Raw genomic sequence first — 12,257 nt, 5'->3', positions numbered from 1 at the left:
ACCCACCACTGGTGTGCGTGTCCAAAGATATTTATTTTCATGTCATCTGACCAAAGCACCAGTTCCAGTCCAAGTGCCAGTTATCAAATTACAGGTGTCTACATTTGTTGGTTGACATGAACAAAGAGCTCTTTACCTACTGTAAAATATGGTGGTGGATCTTTGATGCTATGGGGCTATTTAGCTTCCACTGGTCCTGGGATCCTTGTCAAGGTCAACAGCATCATGAACTTTACACAGAACCAYGACATTTTAGCCAAGAACCTGGTTGCCTCTGGAGGCTGAAATTTGGCCACAAGTAGATCTTCCAGCGAGACAATAACCCCCAAGTACACATCAAAATGGAAAGCTATTGAAAACAGGAGTGTCAAGTATTTTGACSCCTACCCTTTTGAGAAAAAAGTATAAAATATAAAATAATATAATAATAAAAATTAGCATACAATATAGCTCAGTATTTTAATAATTTATTTAATATTTATTTTTTCTCATCTTTATCAAGGGTGTCAATCATTTTGGACCCCCCGGTACATTTGAAAACATTTTTCAGAGGAGAAGTAACAGACAACACATTTTTCAAGTGTCAAAGGAAACTTTTTGGCAAAATATAAAAAGCTAGCTTACTATGTAGGTGTTATGTGTTGTAACAAACTTAACTTAAAACATGTACACTTTCAGACACAGTTAAATGCAGGAATGTAATTTTGTTATTGGCTATGATATATTGGTTCTGTAATAAATACTTTTTTCTCTTAGTTACCTCTACAACAGATAATCATATAATATTTCATCAGGATTTTACACTAAAACCAAACGCTCAGATTTTTCTCAGCTCACAAAATAAACATGAATATATTGGTGTATTATCCATAATCATAACAGTCATTGTTTAAGAATGATATTTAGTGATGTTTTGACCGAACGTCACCAACATCCTGATCTAGATCACAGCACACAACCACACGTCCATTGAGGAAATTAAAGACCACTACGATTTGACAGCTTGGTTGGCATTTCAAACACTTCTCTCTCCTCTTGTTACGGTATATACTCTCTTCACATGTCTGCTGTGCCTCCTTCTAGCCATCCGTCCCTCACTCTCTCCATCCATCTCTCCCTCTCTCCATCCATCCCTCCATCACTCCCTCTATCCATCCCTCCCTCCCTCTCTCTATCCATCCCTCCCTCCATCCCTCCCTCCCTCTCTCTATCCCTCCATCCTCCATGTGAACGGACCTCTGTCTTCTTCCTGGGCTCAGATCACCATCCAGTGTTGGAGCTGTGGAAACAAATGGGAAAGTAAAGGACAATAAATACAAACTAAGACTAGCGGTAGGTTTTAGGGTAGGAATCAGGGCTAGTGGTGAAAGTAACGTAACGGTAGGTTAGCTGGTAGGGCGGATCTAGGTGCGGTAAGGTAAGGATAAGTAGGGTTGGTATGGGCGTAAGTACGTGGCCTAGGGTAGGGTTTAGGGTAGGTAAGGTACTGGGTAGGGGTAAGGTAACGGTAAGTAGAGTATCGGTACAACCGGATTTAGAGTAGGGTTGGTGGGGTAAGGTGTGGTTAGGTAGGGTAGGGTAAGGTAAGTATGGTAGAGGTAGTGGGTAGAGGTAGGGTGGTAACGGGTAGGAAGTAAGAGGTTAGGGTAAGGAAGTACAGGTAGGGATAGGTAATGGAGAGGTGGTGGGGTAATGGATACACGGTAGGTAATCGATAGGAGAGTAGGTTAGGTGGGATAGGTAGCGGTAGGTAGGGTAGTAATGGGTAAGGGTAAGGTAGCGGTAAGGTAGGGTAAGGTAAAGTAAAGGTGGTAAGGTAGGGTAGGTAGGTAAGTAAGGTAAGGTAGGTTAAGGTAGGGTAGGTAAGGTAAGTAGAGTAAGGTAAGATAAGAGTGGGGGTAGGTGTTGTAAGTAGGGTAGGGTAGGTAAGTAAGGTAGGTAGGGTAGGAAGGTAAGGTAAGGTAGGGTAGGGTAGGGATAGGTAAGGTAAGTTAGGTAAGGTAGATAGAGTAGGGTAGGTAGGTGGGGTAAGGTAAGGTAAGTAGGGTGAGTGGTAGTAGGTAAGTAGAGTAAGGTAAGTAAGGTAGGTAAGTAAGGTAGGGTGAGTGGTAGGGTAGGGTAAGTGTAGTAAGGTAAGGTAGGTAAGGTTAGGTAGGTAGGGTAGGGTAGGGTAAGGTAAGTAGGGAGGATAAGTAACGTCAAGTAAACAGTGAGAGCAGCTTACCGTAAACCTCCTAACTTCTCCGTTATCCACCAAGTGGTGTTCGTGCTCAGGCGTTATGGCGTAGGCCAGTCTCTACAGGAAGACAGGACGGGAATCAGTTACCAAAGAAACTAACTTGTCTTCCTTATACAAATCATTGTGGCATTACCAAGCTGGTATAAATTTTGCTGGTGATGTTATAGCTCATCAACCATACTGCTCACATACCGAATATAGATGTGTCATTGTCAGCGTTGACATTTCTGTGCATTGATGTGGATAAAAGTGGGCATCACTTTGGTTGAAGGTGTCTGCTAAATCACCATATTAGCATATATCAATACAAACCAGACTTCCCACTTATATAAACGGACTTATATAAACCAGACTATATAAACCAGACTTATATAAACCAGACTTACATCCCAGAACTTCCAGGTAAGGTGCACATCTTGTAGATGGCTCTTTATGGCTCTGTTAAACATCAGACTTATATAATCCAGATTAATATAAACCAGACTTATATCAACCAGACTTACATCACAGAACTTCCCAGGTAAGGTGCACATCTTGTAGATGCTCTGTTATGGCTCTGTTAAACATCAGACTTATTATAATCCAGATTTATATAAACCAGACTTATATCAACCAGACTTACATCACAGAACTTCCCAGGTAAGGTGCACATTTGTAGATGGCTCTGTTATGGCTCTGTTAAACATCAGATTTATATAATCCAGACTTATATAAACCAGACTTATATATACCAGACTTATATAAACCAGACTTATATAAACCAGACTTACATCACAGAACTCCCAGGTAAGGTGCACATCTTGTAGATGGCTCTGTTATGGCTCTGTTAAACATCGACTTAAATAATCCAGACTTATAAATCCAGATTTATTAAACCAGACTTATATAAACCAGACTTATATAAACCAGACTTACATCACAGAACTTTCCAGGTAAGGTCACATCTGTAGATGGCTCTGTTATGGCTCTGTTAAAACCAGACTTATATAAATCAGAACTTATATTAAACCAGACTATATATACCAGATTATAAACCAGACTTATATAAACCAGACACATCACAGAACTTCCCAGGTAAGGTGCACATCTTGTAGATGGCTCTGTTATGGCTCTGTTAAACATCAGACTTATATAATCCGACTTATATAATCCAGATTTTATAAACCAGCTTATATAACACCAGACTTATATAACCAGACTTACATATCACAGAACTTTCCAGGTAAGGTGCACATCTTGTAGATGGCTCTGTTATGGCTCTGTTAAAAACCAGTAAACCAGACTTATATAAACCAGACTTACATCACAGAACTTCCCAGGTAAGGTGCACATCTTGTAGATGGCATAAAGAGGCACCATGGTCATTGAGGATATAGCCAGGCACCAGCCAATCATGTTGGCCCATATGGGAAACGTGTACGTCCCGTAGTTAGGAGGGTTAAAGGTCGCGAAGCTCACCACCACCATGAACTGGAGAAACAGAGGGGTTTTTGGGGGTTAGGACACTTTCCTGTTTCAAGTCATAAGGACACTTACGGACTAGCCTCTACTGAAGCTAGCAGACTGTCGTTAATGCCTAGACCTTGGTGTGCATGACTGAGAGCTGCATGGACTGTTCAACTGGTTCCATTGCACCAGGTAAACTAAACGTATTTGACCTGTTTGACCCAGATGTTTCTCTCTTTATGAACTCACCAGGAGGAAGCATGGGCTGACAAACTTCCAGCACAGTCTCCAGTACAGGCCTGGTCTCTGTCCGATCATCTCCTCAATGTCATCACTGAACCGATCCACTCCTGAAGGGAAGAGTTCAAACCACAGCAGTTAAACACGTGTGACGGTTCGTCATTAAAACCAGGGTTGGGGTCAATTCAAATAATTGAAAGCTGTCAATTCAGGAAGTAAATAATATTAAAAAGACCATCTATTTTCAATGACTTCTCAATAGACTTAAAAGTAAAAGCTATTTATTTCAACAACAAAAAAATTCTCAATTTTTGAAGTTTAAAATCAAATTACTTCCTGAATTGACTACCTTCAATTCGAATTGAACCCTTACCCTGATCAAAAACCTTGAGTAGTCATTCACAGAGCAAAGAGAGGGAAAGGGGAAGTTTATACCACAGCAGACAGGAAGTCTTGAGTAGTCATTCACAGAGCAAAGAGAGGGAAAGGAGAAGTTTATACCACAGCAGACAGGAAGCCTTGAGGATGAACAATAGTTGTCAACAATGTTGCGTTACTTTGTGTTCTCTCGTTTTGAGGAAACGACAGTAAATTTGAAATACAAGGATATTAACATTCTGGTAGCGTGTTTAATACCACCAGCATCAAGTCCCTTTCCTCATCTAGGCTTCTCCTCACTCAACCTTCTCTCTTTTGTTCCTTGCCTGGGAGGCACTTCTCAAAGCCCAGGCACAATCCCAATGTGACTGGAGCCTATGGAGAGCAGGCAGCTGTTCCTGTGGAGGCCACAGCCACCTGTCAGTAGAGATGGAGCCAGGGAAAAAAGCCGGAGAAGCCTGGGGCTAAAGTAGTCTTTCCCTCCCAGGCTGAGCCACCACGGCAGGGCAGCAAGCTGACCGCACTGACCCTCAGAGCCACAAGGCTGGTTAGACATAACACAAACACACGCACGAATGCACACGCACACACGTAAGCACATACACACACACACAGCACTGTGCGACCCCAATTTGATCTGACCAGCAGTATAGTAGAATCAGACTAGCACGCTGAACCAGAAGTGAGCTGGAACGTTATTTTTTTAACCTGAACTCACTCTGGAGATGTTGCTGTAAATGCCTGGGTGTTTCAGATAACTTCAGTGTATCTGAGCAAAGCAAGCTGCTCGTACTGTAGTGTACACTCAAGAAAGTGTCAAGAAAAGACTTTACAAAAACACGGGATGAGCTTGATGGTACTTTCAATAAACACAGAGGTCTTATTCTGGTGACATGATGATGATCGAGGCTCGGCTGCCGTTTGACAAATACAAATCTATCTCTTATCCATAATTATCTCTGAAGGTAGCCTACCTGCACTGTTGGCTAGAGCACACGTGCCAGGACCAGATTGGAAACACACACACCACGCACACGCGCACGCACACACACACACACACACACACACGCCACACACACACACAGTCCATAGACTGTTTACAGGTTAGGAAACCAATGTGTAATGTTGTAATTTGTGTGTACTATCCCTTTAAGTTAGAATTGAAATACACAGCACAAGGGAATCTTCCATCGGCCTAGTTTATATTTCTGACATCCAAGTATCATCAGAACCACAATAGACCCAACAGAAACATCCATCTTTACACCACAGACTGGGATGTGGACCTCAGATATTCAATATCAATACACTATATTTGGATGTAAGTGTGTCTCTGTCCAAACACCTAAACACTAAATAATAATATGGACCATGCACTCTGAGTGGCAGAATCACACCAGAGACAGGCTTTTTACCTCCGGTCCTCTGACAGCTAATGAGATAGTGTTGCATGGCGGCACAGCAGAGGAATATCCAGACTGATGTCCCATCAGACCCTATCACTGGCTAATAGGGCATCAGCTTGGCTGGCCATGAAGAGCTAAGAGTTCTCCCCTCCTCTCCTCTCCTCTCCTCTCCTCTCCTCTCCCTCTCCTCTTCCTCCCTCCCTCCTCCTCCCTCCTCACCTCCTCCTCTCTCCTCCCTCCTCCTCACCCTCCTCACTTCTCACCTCCCCCCTCCCTCCTCCTCACTCCTCACTCCTCACCTCCTCCTCCCTCCTCCTACCTCCTCCTCCCTCATCTCCTCCTCCTCCCTCCCTCCTCCTCCCTCCCTCCCTCCTCCTCCTCACCTCCTCCTCCCTCCCTCCTCCCTCCCTCCTCCTCCTCACTCCTCACTCCTCCCCTCCTTCCCTCCCTCCCCCTCCCTCCTCACCTCCTCCCTCCCTCCTCACTCCTCCCCACCTCTTCCCCCTCCCTCCCTCCCTCCTCCTACCTCCTCACTCCTCCCTCCTCCCTCCCTCCTACTCCCTACACCTCACCGTATAACTAGGCAGGAGCACCCCTTCCTGTTCCTTTCCTCGTTCCGCTCCTTCCCCTCCTCCTGCTCCTCCCCTCTTCCTCTCCCATCCTCCCCACCTCCTCCCCCTCCTCCCTCCTCACCGTAGAACCAGGCGATGCCGGCCCTAAGCACTCCAATAGCAAATCCCGTATAGTACCTCAGCATCAGCAAATCGGGCTCCCGACTAACTAAGCCTACTCACACATAGTACCACACAGCAACTGACAGCTGCGAGCGTAGAGCGAGGCGAGACTGAGAGCCGAGACCGCAAGGGAGAGCGAAAGGAAGAGAGGAAAGGAAAGGCACAAAAGGAAGAAAAGAAAAGAGGCGAAGACAGGAAGAAGAGAGGAAGAGGAGAGAGGGATAGAGAAGAGGTGAGAGGGAGGGAGTTAGGAGAGAGAGGAGAAGGAGAAGAGAACGGTTCCATTTATGTCTCTTATATAGCCATGTTCATTCATGCAAATTCCTTAGATGCTTTGAGAAATAACTTTACACACATATCTTTTTCGTCCACTTACATTAGTGACACAGAACAGTGAGATTAGGAAGGTGGACACAACGATGAAGAGGGTGAAAGAGTTCCCGGTGTTTGGGAGAAAACTTGAACTCATCCATCAATCCTGTGATCACTGACTCCATCCCTCCCATCTAGAGACCAGAGACAGAACACAGAACAACAGTGGGGAAACAAGTATTTGATACACTGCCGATTTGGCAGGTTTTCCTACTTACAAAGCATGTAGAGTCGGTAATTCTTATCATAGGTACACTTCAACTGTGAGAGACGAATCTAAAAACAAAAATCCCGAAAATCACATTGTATGATTTTTAAGTAATAATTAGCATTTTATGCATGACATAAGTATTTGATACATCAAAAAGCAGAACTTAATATTTGTACAGAATCCTTTGTTTGCAATTACAGAGATCATACGTTTCTGTAGTTCTTGACCAGGTTTGCACACACTGCAGCAGGATTTTGGCCACTCCTCCATACAGACCTTCTCCAGATCCTTCAGGTTTCGGGGCTGTCGCTGGGCAATACGACTTTCAGCTCCCTCCAAAGATTTTCTATTGGGTTCAGGTCTGGAACTGGCTAGGCCACTCCAGACCTTGAGATACTTCTTTACGGAGCCACTCCTTAGTTGCCCTGCTGTGTGTTTCGGGTCGTTGTCATGCTGGAAGACCCAGCCACGACCATCATCAATGCTCTTACTGAGGGAAGGAGGTTGTGGCTAAGATCTCGCAATACATGCCCCATCCATCCTCCCCTTAATACGGTGCAGTCGTTCCTGTCCCCTTGCAGAAAACATCCCCAAAGAATGATGTTTCCACCTCCAGGCTTCACGGTTGGGATGGTGTTCTTGGGTTGTACTCATCCTTCTTCTTCCTCCAAACACGGCGAGTGGAGTTTAGACCAAAAAGCTCTATTTTTGAATCATCAGACCACATGACCTTCTCCCATTCCTCCTCTGGATCATCCAGATGTCTTGGCAAACTTCAGACGGCCTGGACATGCGCCTGCTTGAGCAGGGACCTTGTGTGCGCTGCAGGATTTTAATCCATGACGGCTAGTGTGTTACTAATGGTTTCTTTGAGACTGTGGTCCCAGCTCTCTTCAGGTCATTGACCAGGTCCTGCCGTGTAGTTCTGGGCTGATCCCTCACCTTCCTGCAGATCATTGATGCCCCACGAAGTGAGATCTTGCATGGAGCCCCAGACCGAGGTTATTGACCATCATCTTGAACTTCTTCTATTTTCTTCTATTTTCTAATAATGCGCCAACAGTTGTTTGCCTTCTCACCAAGCTGCTGCCTATTGTCCTGTAGCCCATCCCAGCCTTGTGCAGCTACAATTTTATCCCTGATGTCCTTACCACAGCTCCTCTGGTCTTGGCATTGTGGAGAGGTTGGAGTCTGTTTGATTGAGTGTTGGACAGGTGTCTTTTATACAGGTAACGAGTTCAAAACAGGTGCAGTTAATACAAGTAATGATGGGAGAACAGGAGGCTTCTTAAAGAAAAACTAACAGATCTGTGAGAGCCGGAATTCTTACTGGTTGGTAGTGCATTCAAATACTTATGTCATGCAATAAAATGCAAATTAATTATAAAAATCATACAATGTGATTTTGGATTTTTTGTTTAGATTCCTTCCTCTCACAGTTTGAAGTGTACCTATGATAAAAATTACAGACCTCTACATGCTTGTAAGTAGGAAAATCGCAAAATCGCAGTGTATCAAATACTTGTTCTCCCCACTGTAGAACACAGAACACAGAGCACAGACACAGAACACAGAACACAGAACACAGAACACTAGAACACAATAATTTAGCTGAACTTCCTGCATTACCTTAGCAGATTAGCCGCCTGATCCTGCTGGTCGGACAAAAAGCCTGCACACCTATTAGCTCCCAGGAGTAGGGTGTCACTGCAGCCAAGCATGTTGGCACCTCAGAAAACTGGAGGTTGATCAGTTCATAATCTGTTCTATGAATGGAGCGGCCTGTACTCACGCCGACTAGTCGGATGCCGATCAACACAACGAGTCTCAAATGGGTAAGCGTGTGACTCAGCGTGATGCTCGTCTGATGCGCACAGAGTCAAAGTCAACACGCAGTTCTATAAGCTCTGCAGCCGGAGTAGTTGTACTCACAAGCAGCCCTACGAGGTCGCAGCGCAGATTCAAACAACACGCATCTATCGAATGTCCCTCACACCTAACAGATGCCCGAGAGCCCGGTGTCGAAGCCGTACCCGTCACAGCACTGTGACGACATCGACCCCAGAGTCAACAACATGAGATTCATATAAGTGGTGAGCGGAAGTCACCCACAGCACTGTCGATGCCCAGAGTCCAACAACATGAGTTCATAATACGGTGCGAGTGGGAATCTGCAGCAGCCACTGTCGATGCCCAGAGAATCAACCGAACTGAGTTCTCATAACAGCGCGTGAGCGACAGCAGACTGTCACTCACCCAGCACTGCGATGCCCAGAGTCAACAACATGAGTTCTATAACGGTGAGCGTGTACTACAGCACTGCCGATGCACCAGAGTACAACAACATGAGTTACATAGAACGGTGAGCGGTGTACTCACAGCACTGTCGATGCCCAGAGTCAACAACATGATGAAGAAGATAACTGCCCATACTGATGATCCTGGTAATGTTGCAATGGCTTCTGGTAGATGATGAACACCTAGACCAGGACCTGTATGGGACACAACAAACACAGATGAATCATTAGTTATCTAGTGTTTTAATCAAAACAGGTAGATCACATTGACATCTATTTTGTGATGGGAGACTTGTCTGAAGAACGCAGCAAATCCAACATTTGTCATCAAACAGCGGTGACAATGTGAGACCAATAATTGATTTGTGCTGATAAACACATATAGATTTCCAATCAGCCCTGACACCGAGCCCAGACAGCTACACATTTTGTTGTAGATAAACAACATGTAATATTGCACGTCAGAAAGACAAGCGGACATGACGTCAGTTTAGAGATCCCACACACAAAATAATGATTGAATGAAAAATCTATATGGAAATGTCGAAACATCGAACTATTTTATAAAAGACAAAACATACTCTATAATCAGATCTCCATAGAACATGTATCGGAAAGAGAAGTGTCGCCTGCATTACGAATACGGACCCAATTTACTGTCGAACATTCGAACTACGCGTGGTTACCTGTCGGACAATGAATGACGTCGGCACTCCAACATATGAATATGACCTCTGGCACCTGCTGAGAGACATTACGAAATACTGACCTCGTGTGAGTCTCAAAACCTTGTCTCGAACGATTACTAATAACTGACCGTCTGTGCGGTCACCCTTTCCGGAACATTACGAATACTGACCGTCTGTGAAGTCACCATTGTCCTGGGAAACATTACGAATACTGAGCCGTCTGTGTTCACTTCGCTGAAACATATGATATAACTGACGACGTCTGTGGTCGACCCTTGTCTCGACACATACGAATACTGACTCTATGTGAGCTCACCTTGTGCCGTGAAACATTGATGGATACTACGTCTTTGGCACCCGTACAATGAGATACTGATTGGGTCACCTTGTCCAGAACCATTATGGAAATACTGAACCGTCTGTGGTCACGTTGTCCAGACATTATGAATACTGACCCGGTCTGTGTGGCACCTATGTCGGAACATTATCGATACTGACCGTCTGTTGCCGTCACCTTGTCCGAAACATTCTATAGGAATACGACCCGTCTGTTGGTCACCTGTGTCCGGAAACATATCGGGAATGACTGACCATTGTGGTCCACCTCTGTCCGAACATTATGAATACTGACGTCTGTGGCCACCAAATGTCGGCTGAAGCATTAACGAATAGAACTGACCAGTGCAATGTTGGGCCAACCTGTCAACATGAACATTCGAATACTGCAACATCGGTACGGAGATCAACCTTCCAGAACATTATGAATAAGGCTGACCGTCTGTGGAACCACCGCCTCTGTCGCGGCGGATACATACAATGAAATGACTGACCGTCTGCTTGGAATCACGCTTGTCCTGAACAATTAGAATACTGAAACCATCAAGTGGCCACAAACTTGTGTGCCAGTGCACGCTAGTGTTCATATGACAGGTGATTAACCCGCAGAAAAAGGAGAGAAGGATGGACGAAGCCAGAAGAAGACGAGATCAGGGAGTTGATGGACCACCTGGTGATGATGGACCATCTCTAGGAAGAAAGAAATGTAGATGACAAACAATATACATATCAATCTGTCACGACCAATGAACAGCACAGGGACACCTGCGTCTGACTTGACATGGTAGATCAACACAAGGCCGGGGTACGGTATTACTGTCCTTCTAATGGAACAGACTGGTGTTAAATGGACATGGGCCAGTAGGTAATAACTGGTCCTCTATGGAACAGACTGGTGTGTGAAAGACATGGCCAGTAACGCTATTACCAATGTCCTATGGAAACAGATGTGTATAAAGGACAAATGGCAAGTAGGATTATCACTGTCCTCGACTGGAACACAGACTGGTGTTAAAAGACAAGGCAGTAGAGAATATTACGTCTCTATGAACCAGATGGCTGTTAGAAAGACAATGGCAGGAGGTAATACTGTCCTCGATGAAAACAGACATGGTGTTAAAGACGATGGGCCAGTAGGAATTAACTCTACCTCTTTAGTCGGAACATGACTATGGTGTTAAAACATTGGCCAGTAGGTAAATTACTGCTCTATAACAGACTGGTGGGATCTAACAACATCGCAGTCATCACTAATAACTGTTCCTCTTGAGTTACGAATGCGAGGTAGATCATATTCAGACACCTATGTGGATCCAGTATCTATTTTACTGTCCTCTATGAACAGGACTGGTTCTAAAAGACCATGGCCAGTAGGATTACTTCCGTCTATGGAACAGACTGTAGTTAAAAGAACATGGCATAGTATACTCCTCTATGAGAACAGACTGGTGTAAAAGACAATGGCAGTCAGTAGGATTACTTGTCCTCTAATGAGAACAGATATGGATAGTTAAAGACATGGCCAGATAGGGCCTATTACGGTCCTTATGGAACAGGACTTGTTGTTAAGACATGGCCAGGTAGATAATTACTAGTCCTCATGGGAACAGACTGGTGTTAAAGACAATGACACAGTAGGTGATATGACTGTCCTCGAGGGAACAGACTGCTGTGTGTAAAGACATGCAGTAGAATTCACTGTCCTCTATGAACAGACTGAAGTGTTAAAGACAAGGCCAGTAGTAACCTTACTGTCCTCTATGAACAGACTGGATGTTAAAGACATGCCAGTGAGGAATACTGTTCCTCCTATTGGAAACAGCGACCTGGTTTAAGCACATGGACATAGGTATTCTGTCCTCTCATGGAACAGGACTCGGTAGTTAAAACATGCCGCCAGTAGTCAGTA

The 12,257-nt window shown here is 44.6% G+C and overlaps 1 protein-coding gene and 1 non-coding gene across 2 annotated transcripts; both read right to left on the bottom strand.

Moving 5' to 3' along the window:
* Positions 1–450: 450 nt before the first annotated feature.
* Positions 451–6,466, bottom strand: LOC112077005 (sodium-dependent dopamine transporter-like). Its single transcript, XM_024143617.2, has 5 exons — positions 6,403–6,466; positions 3,935–4,035; positions 3,542–3,709; positions 2,225–2,296; positions 451–1,279 (listed from the first exon to the last, which is right to left on the bottom strand). The coding sequence occupies exons 1-5, from the start codon at positions 6,464–6,466 to the stop codon at positions 1,256–1,258; spliced, it is 429 nt and encodes a 142-aa protein (XP_023999385.1). The 3' UTR covers positions 451–1,255.
* A 358-nt stretch (positions 6,467–6,824) lies between these two features.
* On the bottom strand, positions 6,825–10,656 carry LOC112077007 (uncharacterized). Its single transcript, XR_011477993.1, has 3 exons — positions 10,644–10,656; positions 9,406–9,518; positions 6,825–6,949 (listed from the first exon to the last, which is right to left on the bottom strand). It is a non-coding gene; the product is annotated as an uncharacterized protein (transcript).
* Between the last annotated feature and the right edge of the window lie 1,601 nt (positions 10,657–12,257).

Source organism: Salvelinus sp. IW2-2015, unplaced genomic scaffold (genome assembly GCF_002910315.2).
Source record: "Salvelinus sp. IW2-2015 unplaced genomic scaffold, ASM291031v2 Un_scaffold4193, whole genome shotgun sequence".
Classification (NCBI taxonomy): domain Eukaryota; kingdom Metazoa; phylum Chordata; class Actinopteri; order Salmoniformes; family Salmonidae; genus Salvelinus; species Salvelinus sp. IW2-2015.
Note: the sequence above shows the minus strand (reverse complement) of the source record. Positions and strands in the feature narration are given on the sequence as shown.